This window comes from Buceros rhinoceros, unplaced genomic scaffold (assembly GCF_000710305.1).
Source record: "Buceros rhinoceros silvestris isolate BGI_N320 unplaced genomic scaffold, ASM71030v1 scaffold25393, whole genome shotgun sequence".
NCBI classification, from domain to species: Eukaryota; Metazoa; Chordata; class Aves; order Bucerotiformes; family Bucerotidae; genus Buceros; species Buceros rhinoceros.
The window spans coordinates 7,551-23,695 of record NW_010405814.1 but is presented as its reverse complement, the minus strand read 5'-3'; the positions used below and the strand labels follow the sequence as shown (position 1 = coordinate 23,695).

The 16,145-nt window shown below is 38.4% G+C and overlaps 1 protein-coding gene across 1 annotated transcript in view; it reads right to left on the bottom strand.

The window, feature by feature from the left end:
- Nucleotides 1-203: 203 nt before the first annotated feature.
- Nucleotides 204-16,145, bottom strand: part of KIAA0430 (KIAA0430 ortholog) — a 22,432-nt gene continuing 6,490 nt past the window's right edge. The window contains exons 6-26 of the mRNA XM_010133877.1: nucleotides 15,514-15,686; nucleotides 14,279-14,713; nucleotides 13,621-13,790; nucleotides 13,345-13,506; nucleotides 12,499-12,688; nucleotides 11,619-11,797; nucleotides 10,596-10,676; nucleotides 10,025-10,261; nucleotides 9,131-9,250; nucleotides 8,607-8,782; nucleotides 8,172-8,392; nucleotides 7,377-7,519; nucleotides 5,965-6,098; nucleotides 5,295-5,497; nucleotides 4,660-4,887; nucleotides 3,699-3,929; nucleotides 3,383-3,595; nucleotides 2,582-2,642; nucleotides 2,346-2,486; nucleotides 1,203-1,373; nucleotides 204-732 (exon numbers count right to left, since the gene is read on the bottom strand). Of these exons, the coding sequence (XP_010132179.1) occupies nucleotides 500-732; nucleotides 1,203-1,373; nucleotides 2,346-2,486; nucleotides 2,582-2,642; nucleotides 3,383-3,595; nucleotides 3,699-3,929; nucleotides 4,660-4,887; nucleotides 5,295-5,497; nucleotides 5,965-6,098; nucleotides 7,377-7,519; nucleotides 8,172-8,392; nucleotides 8,607-8,782; nucleotides 9,131-9,250; nucleotides 10,025-10,261; nucleotides 10,596-10,676; nucleotides 11,619-11,797; nucleotides 12,499-12,688; nucleotides 13,345-13,506; nucleotides 13,621-13,790; nucleotides 14,279-14,713; nucleotides 15,514-15,686 (3,902 nt within the window). The 3' untranslated portion in view covers nucleotides 204-499. The remainder of the gene's footprint in view (nucleotides 733-1,202; nucleotides 1,374-2,345; nucleotides 2,487-2,581; nucleotides 2,643-3,382; nucleotides 3,596-3,698; nucleotides 3,930-4,659; nucleotides 4,888-5,294; nucleotides 5,498-5,964; nucleotides 6,099-7,376; nucleotides 7,520-8,171; nucleotides 8,393-8,606; nucleotides 8,783-9,130; nucleotides 9,251-10,024; nucleotides 10,262-10,595; nucleotides 10,677-11,618; nucleotides 11,798-12,498; nucleotides 12,689-13,344; nucleotides 13,507-13,620; nucleotides 13,791-14,278; nucleotides 14,714-15,513; nucleotides 15,687-16,145) is intronic.

Genomic DNA, 16,145 nt, shown 5'->3' with positions numbered 1-16,145 from the left:
TCTGAAAGTCAGAACAAGTTTCTCCTCCAGAGTACAATCAACCACCTCACTCCTGTCATTTCAGGTCAGCAACTTAAAATTTCTCAACAGGCTTTTGAAAGACAGATCATGCATTTTATTAATACTGTCTGAAACAATACCAGTAAGCAACAGCCTATGGAATACGATATGCTACATGTATGATTACACCAACGAGGCTTAAAGAAAATAAAATCTGTTCCATTTTAGATGAATTAATATTTTGCTTTTACTGAACACACATTTATGAAAAACTGTAAAATTTAAGAATAATTTAACGAATGCCAGATTTTTTTCAAAATAATAGAAAATCTGCTCTGCTGACAGCTGTGTTCAGTGTAAAAGGAACAAAATCTTCACAGAATACATTAAATACAAATTAATTCTTCTAGGCCTTTCATTAAAATACATAATGGTTAGCAAATAGCTTTTCTTTGTGCAGAGTCCATAGGTACCTGTCATTCACACTAAAAAGAATGAGTTAAAGCTTGGTTACAGGTGCAAGTGAAAAGTTTGCTGCCAATTTCACCTTGTTTTTGTGTTGCTTCTTGGCTGGGCTGTCCATTGCTTCCTTGTTCAGTTGAGTTTCAGAGGACTGACAGGGAGGCACTGAAGCATTCTCAGTGGTACTAGATACCACAGAACCAGAGATCATTTTTTCTTGAGCTGTAGTAACAATCCTTTGTTTCTCCTCTTCTGTTAAAATCATTATCTCTAAAATAAATATGAAAACTCAATTTACTGATGCTCTGTTCTTCAAAAATAAAGACTATTTCTCTGGTAACAGGCAATAAAATATTCAGAAAGAGACTGTCGGCCTGATTTGAAGCCAGAAAATGTGTCATGTTCTCTGTTTGCTTCTGGCTCTGTCTGCATGATGTGCAGTTTAGAAATTCTCACACATTGTCCCATTGCTCAAAAAAGCACTATGAAGTTACTGTAGTGAAAAGGTTGCTACAGGCTGGCAAAACACAGTTTTAGGAGTGGATGAAGTCCCTATGAAACTCCCTCCAGAATAAAGGTACCTATGGTCAGTACTCAGTTTCTGATGGAAGCCACCTGCATTTCCACTCTCCACTGTGTGGTATTTACATGGAACTTTATACGACCAACCATTTGTTTGATGTTTTACTTTTCAAATTGAGTTACCATCCATAGGTACTACAACCTAGGCAAACCCTTACCAGAGAGAGGGGTGGGGCGTTCCTCAAACTGAATGAGGTCTGCAGACTCAAGAACCACTGGATCAGGTCTCAGTTGCGGGGACGGCAGGCAGGAAGGAACTGGCTCACACAAGAGGTCAATGGGAGATGTATTTGTGAGGCAAAGAAGTTCTTGCTCAGTTTGATTAGAAACTACAAAAATAAGGGAACATCTTTCAAAGCATCTGTAAGTTGTGAAGGTCTCACTGTATGAGCTGGTAAATATAAAGTCTTCAGATGCAGCTCTGAGGGTTTGAGACCTATGCTGTATTTGAGATACTAATATCAAACCGATTTCATTAATGCTAACTAACCTCAGATCCATTCAAGTTACTGTGCTGCATCAGGAGCATCCACCTAATTACAATACAGCAGACAAAGCAATAGCGTGTTGAGCCTGCTGCTCGCCTGAGTAAATATACCCCATAGTGAAACCTGGTGTTTGCCAAATCTGAGTATTAGAGCTGAGGAAACAAGTCCTACAGAAACAGTCTTTAACAGAGAAGGGCCAGTTACCCGACAACTCCCCTGCAGACATACGAATATCTTAGTAACTATGTACCAACCACCACATTTACACGTGAAAACTAAGCTAAAAGGTCCAAAATAAAGTGACTCCCCCTCATTAAAAGAGACAAGCCTAAACTTCTGAAGTAACTCAAGAACCATTTCACAAGTTCTCCAACGTGCAGATGGCAGAAGACCTGGAGACCACAGCAAGATATGAACTACAAGGTCACCGTTTCCCAGTTATTTTTGTTTGGAGACAGATTTATACCAGCCGGACTGCCGTTATTTGCAATAAGTAACCAAGTCAACATAAAAACACTACAAAAGAGCAGTACGTTCCCATCAGAACACAGGAGACATTCCTAGCAGAAGCTGCTACTAACCATCTCTTCTCAACTTTATGCTTACAGACTTTAATTTCCACTAAAATCCATGGAATCTAGCAGTTAATTACTAAAATCTATCAGCTATATATACACACACCGATGCATGACTAATACTATGGGAGAAGTTCAACAGCTTTCAAACTCACACAGCTTTCCCCATGCTGCTTTGATTATTGTGCTTATTTCCCCTAAGATAATAGATTTCTTACATAAATCAACTCTGCATTACCATTGCCAGATGTGGTTAGACTTAGTTCCATTGATGAAGTGGGTCCTGGGGTCTCCATAATGTGTCCATTACTGTCAGCAAGTTGATTTCCATGATCATCCGCATGATCAGCAGGGGGAAAACTAGGTGAGCTAAAACGAGCTACAAAAAGGCAAGTTCATTTGGTTCGTTTACTCAAGCCACCTCTTAAAAGAAAAAAGGTAACTAAGATGCTGCTCAAAATCAAAATAACTTACTTTTCATATCGTTCTTCAGTACCACAATTCTCTTATGGCCATGTCCTTTAATCCAGACCACCTACAAAGGAAAAAACAGAATTAAACATCAGCACATCCTAAACTCAGCCGAGAGCAGCTTACTCACTGCCTTTCATCTAGCCTTACACTGACCTTATTTCTAAAAGTAAACTAAATCACATTGCTAATTTGTACTACACTACCCAAGTAAAAGCTTTGTCTCAAAATAATTGATGCCAACAGGCAAACTCTAGGGCTAGAAAGAGTAATAACTATGGTCAAACTGCATGTTTAAACATGGAGCTGCAAAAATCCATGTTGTCACTCTCCTGAAAGACTGATTTACTTCGAGGAAAGCTTAAACCCACAAACTGGGTCACAAAATTATCCTAGAGCAGTTAGGACACGTGGATGACGTGATGATGCCACAGCAAGATTCCACTACATGGCGCTTCTGAAAAGGTCCCACTACACTCCCAAAACCAGTCATCTACCCTGATCAAGATGAACCTTCAGTACAGTCATTTACTCAAAATAGAAAACAATTCTCTCACTTGATAAAGATGCCAAGGATGCTTGTGACCTCACCAGAACAGTTCTTAAGCAAAATTTGACTAAAACATGTAAAAAAATTCTCTTTTCCTTATTACATAGTCCAGATTTCTCAGAACAACTGGTATAAGCCTCCCTGGAGAAGGTAATTCCAGTAATTGACATGAATTAAAGAAACTGCAGTTGCATAACTACATTTAATCCATGCAGAAATCTCAAAGTAATTGTGCAAATCAGAATTATTCACACCTGTGGAATTGCTCCCAAGAGCTCTTCTAAATTATTGCATCCATACGCTTTAGGTTGTAGCACTTCTCCTGTGTATTTGCTATATGCTACTGGGAACTCATGAAGAAAAATCTGTTGATAATGGTAAGTGTGAAGTAAGGACCTTACATTCTTTGCAAACATATACAGATTTGTAAGCTTCACATATTCTTCTGCTGCACCAGTGGTAAAAACCTATTAGAAAAGAGAAAGAATTAGAGCGCTTATTCCCATATCCTCTAGTCACAGGGTCTTTTCCAAGTATGAAACGCACTAGGATGGAAGAAAGCTTCCATACCTCAACCAAGTAAGGCAGACTCTTCAGGAGTTCAGTTAAGGTCATAAATCCATATTCACATGGATTAAGTGAAGTACCATGTATTTTTTCATAGTGCTGTTTAAGCTGTTCAACAGAGAGAAAAGATGCTCCATCCCAGGACATCAGCAAGACAAGCAATTGGGCAGTCAGAGTCCGCAGAGATTTTCTATTTATCAGCTGAATTTGCTTGCCGGACTCTGTATCAACAACCTAGAAAAATGAATAGTGAATGAGGTTAGGGACAGGGAAGAGATTAATTTATAAATTAGTTGTGCAGCTGGGGTTTGAGCTCAGCTGTATCTGATATTACAGACCAGCATTTGATACTCCCCTAGACAACAGCACACAGGATAAAGCAGCTTATTAATGGAAAAATTTACTTCAAATAGACAAAAAACCACATAGCAGTTTCTGTCCACATGGTAGACTTGATTTTACCCTGTTCCACATCAGCTGGACCTGTACTCCAGCTGCTAAATAAACAGAGTTGAAGCAACTAAACCAGTACGCCCATGATCATGTAGATGTAACCCTTTTTCCTCTGTCCTGCAAGACCTTCCACCCATTTATATTCAGAGTGAAAGCCTCAAACCACAGATTACCAAATAGGAATATAGAACAGAGACTGGTCCCTACTGAAGTCATCAGTAAATCATTGCTTTTATTTTAGGCAGTCAGAAGTCAGGTGGGAAAACCCAATTTGTATTCTTATAATAAGTACTTTTACTTATTTCCTAAACACGCATGAGTTTTCCCAGAGAAAGTTGAAAGGTTACATAAAGAATAAAGAGAACATCATAGGAACATAGAAACTGCTTTGAAAATCCCTTTAGAATTCCCCGCACCAACTTTAAATATTGTTTTTCGTATTTGAGACAGGAAATTCCTTAATACAACACTACATACTTTAGAGGGATAAACTACACCGATAAAAGATTACCTTTACAACATGGCAAAGTTTCTGCATTAAAGCTGGAACTGAGCTAACATCATAGTCATGAAGACGCAGCGTGTATCCAAATGTTTTACTGTACTCTGTCAGTAAATCAGTCATCATAAGGCAGTTGTCTTTCTGAGATCGCAGCAGCTTAACGAACTGGGCAGCGACTGCTTTGACTTGTTCCATCTCTGTAAGCCTGAGAATTTTCTCCTCCCCACATTCCAATACCTACAAAACAGCAATTACACTTTCTTGAAGCAATTTACCTAGTCTGGATGAACAAAGGTGAATCTGCAACTAAAACTCGGTGTTGGCAGTCAATCGTTTGATACGTAGCCGGCTCAGCTACCTAACGGACACCTATAGAGCAAGCAAAACCATGTCGTTTCTGAAATGCAAATTCTGTAAACATAATCCAATGCATAAAACTTGATTTTGTTAACAGACTGGTTTAGTCTGAATGTGCTAAAAACCTTGGACCACTTTACCAGAAGGGTTACATCAAAGACTTTCTTAAATATCAGGTGCATGGTTTGTAACTCACACTAAGATTAATGACAAACATAACCCCTGCTGAAACAGTTGCAGAGATCTCAGAAAAATGCTTTAGTACAGTTTAGGATTTTAGAACTTACAAGTAAGACATCTGGTATGGCTTCAAAGAGTTCAAGCAGTTTTGTAAAACCATAGTAAGCGAGTTTGCACTGACGACCAAAGTGGTGGTGGTAAGAAGGAATAAATTTATTGAAGGGCATTCGAAAATGGGGTTGATGGCGCAGTAAGTCTACCACCTCTTTTGAAAATTGTTTGGTTCTTTCAATTTCTTCTTGTGTACGTTCTAAAATTAAAAGCAAAACAAAAGCTATGTACCAACACACATAAAACATGACAGAACATAACTGGACGATTGACTTCCAGCTTCATCACGTATCACGCCATTACTGCTGCTGAAGACCTTTAATAAGCTTACATATTTAAAGTCCAAAATAAAAGGGGTGATCAGCACTTTAGAAGAAATTAAGTAGCCAAATACATTGGTATTTTTGCTATGTGGATAACACCCACTTGAATCATTGCACAGAAAGGTTTACTACATGCAGGAGCAGTGACATTATTTTACGTGTTCTGCCACCTGCTTTCCTGCCTGTTCCATTTTAAGTGTTCCTAGAATGACAAATTCTTCATTTGCTAGAGGTTCATGACTGACTTACGAAGGTAGAAACTAAATTATCAAAAAATCCAAGCCACTCCAATATACTTTAGGAACAATTTCTTTGGCAATAGTAAAAAAGTACACGGACATACCTCTTTTGGGAATACAAATTACCATTTCATTGTCTTGCTGTGACAAACAGATGGTTGTATCTGGGATTTCTGATATAATATCAGCCAATTCACAAACTCCGTATTCAGTAACATCCCAGTCCTTGGAGAAACACCTGGAAGTTTTAGAACATTGTATAATACAGGTATTAATGCAAACTGTGCAGGTAAAAAATTGCGTAGGTTGAGAGAATAAGTCTCGAATCCTTAAAGGCATATTTTTCACATTGGTAATACTAGCACATGAATCAAAGGGGAAGTATTCTTAAATCAAATTATCCATCTCTACCAACCAGAAAAATAAGATACACTGATGGTTCACATGACAATGCACGTACCAACCAGTGGAAACCTCAAACTAGCTGTGCTAAGCAACAATTCAGTCATTTTTCAAGCTCAGGTTTTAGTTACACTTTAAATCACTTCTGTTAAAGCTCCATATGGCTACACTTCCAGCAGTTTGTATTTGCTCCACAGTTACAGATACAGGCTGTTCTTAAACAACGTTAGGCCTCGGGAGAGGGCAGAGATCACTTAAAGGTTCCAATACTATGTAATGCAATAAATATTTTCTTCTCCCCACCCCCCTGACTGGAGCATCTCAGAAGCAAGAACACTTCACATATGTCCTTATTCAACAAATGGCCAGAGCTGACTGCAACGGAGATGCACATTTAGTAGATTCAGAAACAGCCAATAAGGTGTTGTCGCCAGTAGTGGCAATGTAAGAAGTGTGCATCCCCACAAAGGAGCTGTCAGCACATGCAGCACAACAGCGCACACGCAAAGACAGACCACACACAGCACTAAGATGCTATGGTTCCTCAAAGCACATTAAGCACTCCTTTCTGTTTTCATATTAAGCAAAGCATTATTCTCGGTTCTTAAAAACCAAACTATTTTTTACCATGCTACAACAGAACGCTCTTCTGGCAATACCAAGGCAGGTGTTGATCCTCATTTTTGTGCCATTGCTAGATCCAGTTAAAGTAGTATTTATTGACAATCAGTCTCTATATTTTATATTTCCCTCTGAAAGACTAACACTAAGTTTTCCCTTCATTGTTCATGTTAATCCACCATGACCTACTTGCTTAAATCCAACCTTGCAGTCATGGCTTCAAAGAGAACTAATGAAATTCAAGAACCCATTTCAAACTTTGGTAAAGTTAAGTGCACCTAATACTAAAGAAGCAGTAAAGTCTGCCAGAGAGCTTTTAGCTTGTTTTCATTAGAAGTTTGAACTTCAAGGTAACAGAGAGACAATAGAGTTGCCAGAGTTCTCTACTGAAGTTTTCTATTTAAAGTGCCGACTTCTCTTGCACTAGGTTTTAAAACCACCATTAACACACATGCCATGCGCAGTTGTTCTTGTTTCATTGAAGACAACTTACCAGTGATAAGCATGTAAGAATTCCCTCACAATAACTTGCTTACTGGCCTGGGATTTGAGAAGCTTCAGTAAGTCTTGAGTAAAGCGCTTCACTTGAGCTCTGTGCGTTAGAGTCAACAAGCGTTTGGAACCCATACCAAGAATCTGAAAGAAAATTTTATTTGAGCACTCACACCTAGCATCCTCAGTTAATTCTTCTACAAAAGAATTTTAAAAAGCAGTTCTATTATAGACAGGCTAGGAATAAAGGATGCAATAGAAACAGTGTTTGGAAAGGCAGCCTCATGAAGCCACACACTTCCTGCACTAAAGCATATGATGTCATCAAGAAATTAATACTTCCCCCATGAGTGCAATTCAAACCACTGCACATTTGCATTGGTTATTTTGAAACTCTACAACCAGCTGGTGATCAAAGCAATAAGCTAATGTAACCATAGCGTTTCTTTTTCGTGACATAAGGCCACATGACTTAACACCAAAATCCTTCAAGTCACAGACTATACATCAGCATACAAGCACTCAGCATTTGCTGTGTTCGTACGACAAAGCACAACAAAAACCTTTCACTCGACCACTAGCCACAGGCTAAAAGCAGCTTCAAACTTCATTCCAGAAGCTTAGATTGAATAGTTGGTGGGGACAACAAAAAACAAACCCGTAACATCAAAAAAGACAATTAAGCTTCAAGGTTCACCTCTTTCAAGGTGTAGCACCTATTACACCATACCAAACAGTCATTCAGATAGCTGAAGGTACAAGTCCAAGTTAAACAGAACCGTGCCATGTAACTCACTTGCAGTACATGCGGCACTGCTTCTAGGAGCTCCATTAATTTAGAATACCCGTAGTCAGACACACGACATTGTTTTGCAAAGTGATGATGGTATGTTGGGATGAATTTACTGACAGGTATGACGCAGGATGGTTGGCTTTTAAGTAGATCTATCACTTCTCTACTGAACTGAATAAGTTGTGGATTACCTACAGGGCTCTTAGAACGTAGAAGCCAAGGATCTACAAAAAAAAAGAAAATCCTGTTACTGAACCTTTCACTAATATTCTTCTACCACTCTTTGACACAGGCTAGAGCACAGGAAAAAATAAAGAATGAACATTTAAGCCAAAAGCTTCCCTTTCTAACAATTATTCAAGATGTTTATTTAATGCTACTATTAATTTTTTAGTGGACAGATAGTTCAGAGAAAAGATTTTAAAAGGAAATATTTACCTGTAGTAGGAGGTGGTGGTTTGTTATGTATCCATTTAATAACTTTAATGCCATTTTGGGCAGTGGCTATGTTAACTCCGGGAACACAGGTAATTAGATGCTCCAAAGGAACACCACCCTGGCCTTCTGGCACCACTTCAAGATCATTGAACTCTGACATATAACAATCAGGAAAACTTTGGAAGAGAAAAAAACTTCCGTTATACACTAAAGTACTGCTATAAAATTGTCCTAAAAATATCATTAATTTAAGCACTTCCTGAACAAGAGGATTCAACAGCTTAATTACACATTACAGAAGTCATCATAAAATGCACATTGCAAGTAGGTGTAGTATTTCTGCTCCACAAGAATTCAAAGCGTAATAATTTCATAAGGCTCTCATCTGCTATAGAGATACCACCTTACATAATCAGAGGTTTTATGCAACAGGTCGTTTCAGAGCATTACAACAGCCATCAATAGCATTTTAAATGTTTAACCTATCAGGCCTTACACTAAAAGCTTAAATTAAAATACTTTACCTTAGTAAAGGCACAGTACCCTCATGTGTCTGTAGAAGACTATGAACTTGGGGAGCAAATGTCTTCAGAGACAAGATCACAAAAGGAATTCTGTACGAATCTGGATCAAACTCATGCTCACTGCAAAAACAAGAGATTGAATTTGATACGCTCATTCTACACCTGGCTTTAGCTTAGCATACCTGTGCTCAAGTACATACCCACAGCAAACATACTATATGCATGATACACTGCTACTAGCTGACAATACCACTATGTACAGTCACAAGCAACTTCCATCTTTTCTCCTTCACAAAATACATACAGCTACAGCAAAGTTCCAGGAGACAAGCAACATTCAGAAGTCCACGTTTTAATTATCATTAAAGTTTTCAAATTAAATTTTAGCAGCACATACCAGGCAGTTCACAGTGACCACCTAATAACTGCTCTAGTACCGCAACCTGGCTGCTATTAAATAAAACAACTTAATATATGGCTTCAGGAAATCTTCAGCCCAGTATGAATCACTAAATGCAGCTGGACCACAGGAAGAATGATCAGTTCCAGCTCTAATTACATACTAAAATTCAGGCTAATAGAGATCTCCAGTATGTACGACCTCCCTGTATCAGAGGAAGGTAGCATACCTTTCAGCTGCTGCTTCAGGAGTATTCAGTCTTGGCAGCCAAGCCAGAACACAAAATCTTACCTGAACAGGCTGATCCATGAGAACTGCCTAGAAAATTCACTGCGCCATCTCACTGCTTTCTACCTGACTTATTTTTGGCAGCATATAAACAGTGACAGGAGCAGGCTATACAAGCATATACACCTCAACTCTAGTATACCTGCAAGTGTTAAACGCTGTTCAAATATTTTGTAAGGTTTGATAGTATTTTATACACAGCTTACATAAAGTCTTTATTCAGGCAATGCTGCTTACAAACAGGCTCGTGATATTCCAACTCTTCAAATACTATAGGACTACAGTTTGCTGATGAACCATCATGTGACTGTGAAGATCCCAGGGGACTCTGTCGGGCTTGGCTGCTGGGTAAAAGGCAAACCAGCCGCCCACTTCCTTGGTCACGGATTGCCACAGTATCCGTTAGCTTATATAAGTCTGAGAGAATTAACTTATGCCCAAATCTAAAAGAAAAATTGAAATAAATCCACATTATAAACAGTCAGAGAAGGTAGTAATCTACGTTTTTTTAACAGACAGGAATATGATAGAGACTATTCTGTGACACGTTGAGGTAACTTGAGTTTTCTACATGGGGATAAATGCACAAATAAAATACTGAAAGTATAACCCTCTAAAACACCAGTACTGCAGCCAGTGCCTCTGGAAAGATAACATGCTGCACCATTTAACAAAAAACCCCAAAAGACTCCATTCTGTTAATGCTATAATTCACTGTAAACAATAACAGAAGATTAGATTCTCTTTGGAAGCACTGAAGAACAACTGATAACTCACTTTTTTTCATAGATCTCTGTGAATTTGAACACAGGCAGGCAACAAGCAGGTGCGTCCTGCAGAATGGACATAGTTTCTGAGCTGTAACAGAAGTTTTGTAATATTAGCACAAAATTAATACATTAGTGTTAGTCTCCAGCCCAAATTGGTGAGATATTTACAGATGCCATTTATGAAATATAAATTATAACAGGACAAACAGCATTCCCTTCCATCCCTGCACTACAAAAGTTGACACTTCAGGGGAGTACAAGTAGTAACACTCCTGGTAACTCACTAGGCAATGTGCCTGAAAGAGCTGCATCTTTCATAGGTGGTGGTAAGATTTCAAGCATCTATAAAAATGCAACATTCAAGCTGCAGCATTATAACGTAATGACCAGGCTGGTAACTTAAGACCTTAAGGCATCAACTAACAGGCAAGAATGACAAAGTTGTACTACTTGCCATTGTATAGTTTACATAATTGTAGAGTACTCTACACTCCAAGCACTATTTTCTCCAGAGCTTTCTGGGAAAAAAAAAGAGACAACTTTTTCCTAACACTTTCTTTCAGTAAGGAAAAAATTGAAAAAACACTTCTATTCTCACTAGCATCAGCACTCTAGTTCTACAGTCTTCCATATAGAAAAATGAGATCAAGGAAATACCAACAGCATTTAAACTATGTATCCCACTCTCAAAGAGAAAATTCATGCACACTTCCTTGGAAGAAGTACTAAATAAAGATGCCAAGAACAGTCTTAGCTGCACAAAATTACTTGGGTACATCAGTATTAGGAAAGAGTAATGGTGAAACTTAAAGCACTGTTAAACAGAGGTAGTTGCTTCAGATACAACTTAAAATACAAGCAGGGCAAAAATGCTGAACTGAAAGCTAGCCTAGTTGTACTGAACCCATTCATCAGGTCGTAAGACAGATTTCACTTTATCTTCCTATCATGCCTTTGCTCAGTATTTTAAATCATCTCAGCTATTAAATCCATGCTAGAACAATTAAGAAGGTGCCCATGTGCTTATTACCTAAGTAGAGAGAGTGATTTACTAGCAGCTCCCGTTGCTAATGAGACTTGGATCCTCTTAGTGCCGATTTTGTATCTGTGAAGGTTATTGACAGCACTGATCGCTTCTTGCAGATTTTCCATCTGAACTGTAGCCTTCAGCTGGTAGTCTGTATGAGGACTGAGCTCTACACTTTTTACCTGGAAGTAAAAAAACACCATTATCACAAATTAACCAACAGGATAACCAATACGAGAGTAGCAGAGCCTTGCTTTGGCCAAGAGCAAAACACAACGCAAGAGGAAACAGAGTATGATGAGCCATTGCCAACAGGACAATGCAAACAAGAACTGAATGCAGCGAGCCTTGGCAAGGTAAGACCATGAAACTACCGTAACAGAAGCATCATCTTCTCATGTAGAAGATTATGCTGGAAGAATGTCATCTACAGATCAGACAACAACAGGACTACTACAGAAGTGGTAACTACTTGCATAGTTCCTTTTTACTGATTCAACTCTCCCTAGCTGTTTTTGATTGCTTCTGATCCAAAACAGAAACTCAGTTTTTACTGTGATGTTTAAGCTGACACATAGAAAGGTTACATAGCTAAAGCCTAAGTCTCATCCCTGCTTGACTCATGAGCCACTTAAGAATTTTATACACAAAACCTCAGAATACCAGAGTAGTAAAGACCACATGCAAATAAAGAACATGGTGCAAGTGATGATCTGGTCCTTTTTCAAAGGAAAATACACAATACCTCCCTTCTAAAAAAAGTTTAGAAGTCATTTGCATAGATTTCATTTCTACTCACTTTAAGCTGGGCCACAAACATGTCCATAAACACAGAAACAATAAGTATTTAAAAAGCATTTAATAAAGGTCTGTTAGCCTTTACCTTGCCATGTCTTGAGAAAGTCTCTTGTAAGTTTTGCTGCAGGTCTTTTCTGGACAATCTATAATCTATATTGCTGATCTGGATGTCTGCACCATTTGCAAAAGGGTCAGGGCAGTCTGTACCACCGCTATGATTTACCACATTAAACGTGAGTGGAGATGATCTGTTTGAGAGGTTTGGAGACATACTTCTGGGTAAAACAAAAACATGAGCTAGAGTAGCTATTGAACAATTCTGATACACACATCTCAAAATTAATCAGAAAAGACAGATCAAGCGCACAAATACAGCACTTAAGAGATATTTTCCCAGTACCTGTGTGTGCAAAACAAATTTCACCACAGGCAAAACATTGTAACGAGACAACCATTTCCTATTAGAAAGGAAAATCATTCTTACTGTGATTCAAAGTCACCCAATTCAATAATACATTTGACACAAAGTGTCAATTACCTTATTAACATTAAAAAAGTCAAACTCCTTCACATGATTTTAATAATTGGCAAAGGCCAGATATTTAAGCCTACAAGAATTTAACGGGCCTGGATATATTTCTGCTGGGAATGTCAAAGAAGAATAAGTAGTCTATTATACTTTTGCAGTTTTTTTTCAACAGCTTTAAAGACAAAGTTTCCAGGAAACAGTTGCCACAATAAACTTCTGGAAAACTTCACTCCATTTTACATTCACATCCACCCTCTGTTAGCTGTTATGCAGCACCACAGTTTCCTTTTGCCTCAGTGTATTACATGCTCAGCATACAGAACTCCATCTGCAGTTGTCAATAATCAACACACACCTCAGCGAACTGTCACTTCACCTCCCAGGTAAGACACAGACACTTACCGAGATGACCAGCAACTCTGAGACATGAGTAAAGGACTGAGCTGTCTTGAGGCCGTCAACTTACTGAAAGCAGAGGGGTAGCTGACCTGAAATACAGTTTCATCTTTATCTTTTTTATCCACAGGGGAATTGGTAATGCTCCTGGAAGCAGACATCTCTTTTCTATTCACAAATATATTTAAGAAAAAGAATACACATTATGTTGCAAAATTCACATTAAAAAAAAAAATCAGTGAGAAAAATGTAGCTATCAGATGTCTTTATTTTTCAACATACTTTTGACTAGGTTTACAGGATGATTCTCCTGTTCCAGTTCTTTTGATTGCAAGAGACATAGGAACTGCCGTGTTAGAGTTACTTTGAGGAGAAGGAATTTGTTCTCTCAAATGTTCTTGCTGATTTTCAGTATTTCCGCTGACGGTCTTTGATTCAAGGCAGCACAGCTCCTATAAGAAACAGATCAAAGGTCAGCATAAAAGACACCAGGCATTCCTCAGACACTTTCCTTGTGATGGAAACCTACATAAGTGGTAAGTCTTTAACAGCATTTTCACTGACATTTCATAGCTAGGAGTATTTGATTTTCCGTGACAGAAAACAGTGAACTGTCAAAGTATTTTTGCCACATTGTAGATCTATCCTAGTTTTCCTTAAAACTAGCCAAGTGGATCACTCTAGATGTTAGACTCAACACCAATACAAAAGTCAAAACTGCACAGACACAGTTTACTTACAAATTGTGGAAAAGGTGGCAAGGAGGAGGGAAACAGCCCTCAAATTCATTGTCTGTTTTCTAAGCTGATGAATAGAGCTCTCATCTGGGAATGTCATTACACATCCGCTATTCATTAAGAGGACTGGCAAGTTGAAACTGGAATAGAAGCAATCCTCAGAACACAAAACAAGAATACTAAGCAAGGCAGAACAACAATACCTGTAAACTTTTAACATTCGTGGGTTTGATGATAGATCCATGAATCTGAAATGCTCTCCCAGCAGAGCCTTTGGTACCAGAAGGCTGATCAACTGAGTCTTTGTTGAGGAGGCACAGCTTTGTGCTCTTGCTAACTTTTTTGGGAGACTTCACTTTTTCAGTTGCCACAAAGCTGGAGCTTTTTGTTTCATTAAGTTCTTTGTTTTTGGGAGTAAAAGACACTACAATCCTGTTACCAAAAACATCTTCATTTTCCATCCGCTTCCGAGCCCGTTCAGCACTTTCTTGATTTAGAAATCGGAGAATTGCACTGCTTCCAGAAATGCTCAGCACCTTCCCTCCACAGTTGTCTGACAAACGCCTGAGTCTGTTACTGATGCTTTTGCTGTCTCTGTTTGTTGGCAGATTATAAACATATAATAGCGTATGGCATGCCTGGTTAAAGGGAGTAAAACATTAATTTATGTCAGAATACCCTCTTGTTCAAAACCAGTATTTTTTACATTGATTCTGGTGACTGTTCTCTCCTTCCCCCTCCCTCCATCATTCTTTTTGCAGCATTTAATTTGTTTGGAAAACTCTCATACTAAGGTAGATAGATCCTCAAGCTTTCATCTCTAACACAATTTAAAGTTAGAAGCTACTACAGTGTCCCTGATCAATGGATGAATACCTGATCACTTCTCCAGATAACGAAAGCATCACTGTTTGCAACCCAAAAATTCTATATATTCTACACATGCATGTGAACACATAGCTCCAGAAGTTATTTCAAAGAAAGAAAAGGCCCTGGGTGTTGTGCAAAGACAACTTAACTCCCAAGGGAATTGTCAGGAAGACAAAAAACCCCAGAAAGCTGTAGACAGTCACTCAAAACTGTTAAAAAAGCAGCACAGAGCTATTCTTAATGCACAATTAAGTCCTTACCCTAACTTCTTGCCAGCGAAAGAAAGGCATCTAAGATACATTATCTGATAAATTCTTCAGTGATAAGAACACGACCTTGCTATTTTACTGTTTTAGTTAGTTACTTGTATTTCATTTTCTCAATCTTAAAAGCAGAAAGCATACGTTCACATGTTAGTAACTGAAATACAGACAGTGGTCAAATAGATAGCAGGCATCAGGTCTCAGTATTAAAATCATACTCGGTTTCAGCCTGCTCTCCCCCTAAATCAGAGGAGAAAAGAAAATTAACACTTTAAAATGTCTGTTGCATTAATTAAAAGCCGTACCGGCATTTTCAGTGGTAACCTTGGTGGCAAGTCTGAAATAAATTCTTCAAAACAAATAAGCTCATGAGCATGATGTAACAGTGCTTCTGAAGCTTGGTTTTTGTGTACCAAAATTATCCTAAAACCATGTCGATGTCTCAGGTCACTGAGTTCCAAAGCAAAGTTTACATCCGCTGGAGGAAAAGAAAAAATAGAATGAGGAAATAACATGAAAAAGCTAACAACCCCAAAACAAATGAAACAAGCAAAACCCTGTATCTCACTTGACAAGTTCTATTTATCACTGAAAATTTCCAACAGTGAAAAAGCACCAAGAGCTACTCAGCTTCTCAGACGTAACATAAATCAGCAGTTAACTTTCAATCTCAGACAAGGGCTTCCTGTTAGCAGAAACTTGTAGTAATTTATCAGCAAAGCATTCAACTGGTACTGTATACTCCTACAACACACATCTAGTTTTAGGGAGGAACCCAAGGCAACACATGGCAATGAAACAGCTGAGCGGCTTGCACACTGAAATGTTTAGTATGCTGCTACAAGAATACGAAATAGATCAAACACACTTTGCTCAAAGCATTCTAAAAGATTACCATAAAGGAAGGGACAAAGTTCTGCTTCGTTTGCTTCCTGCT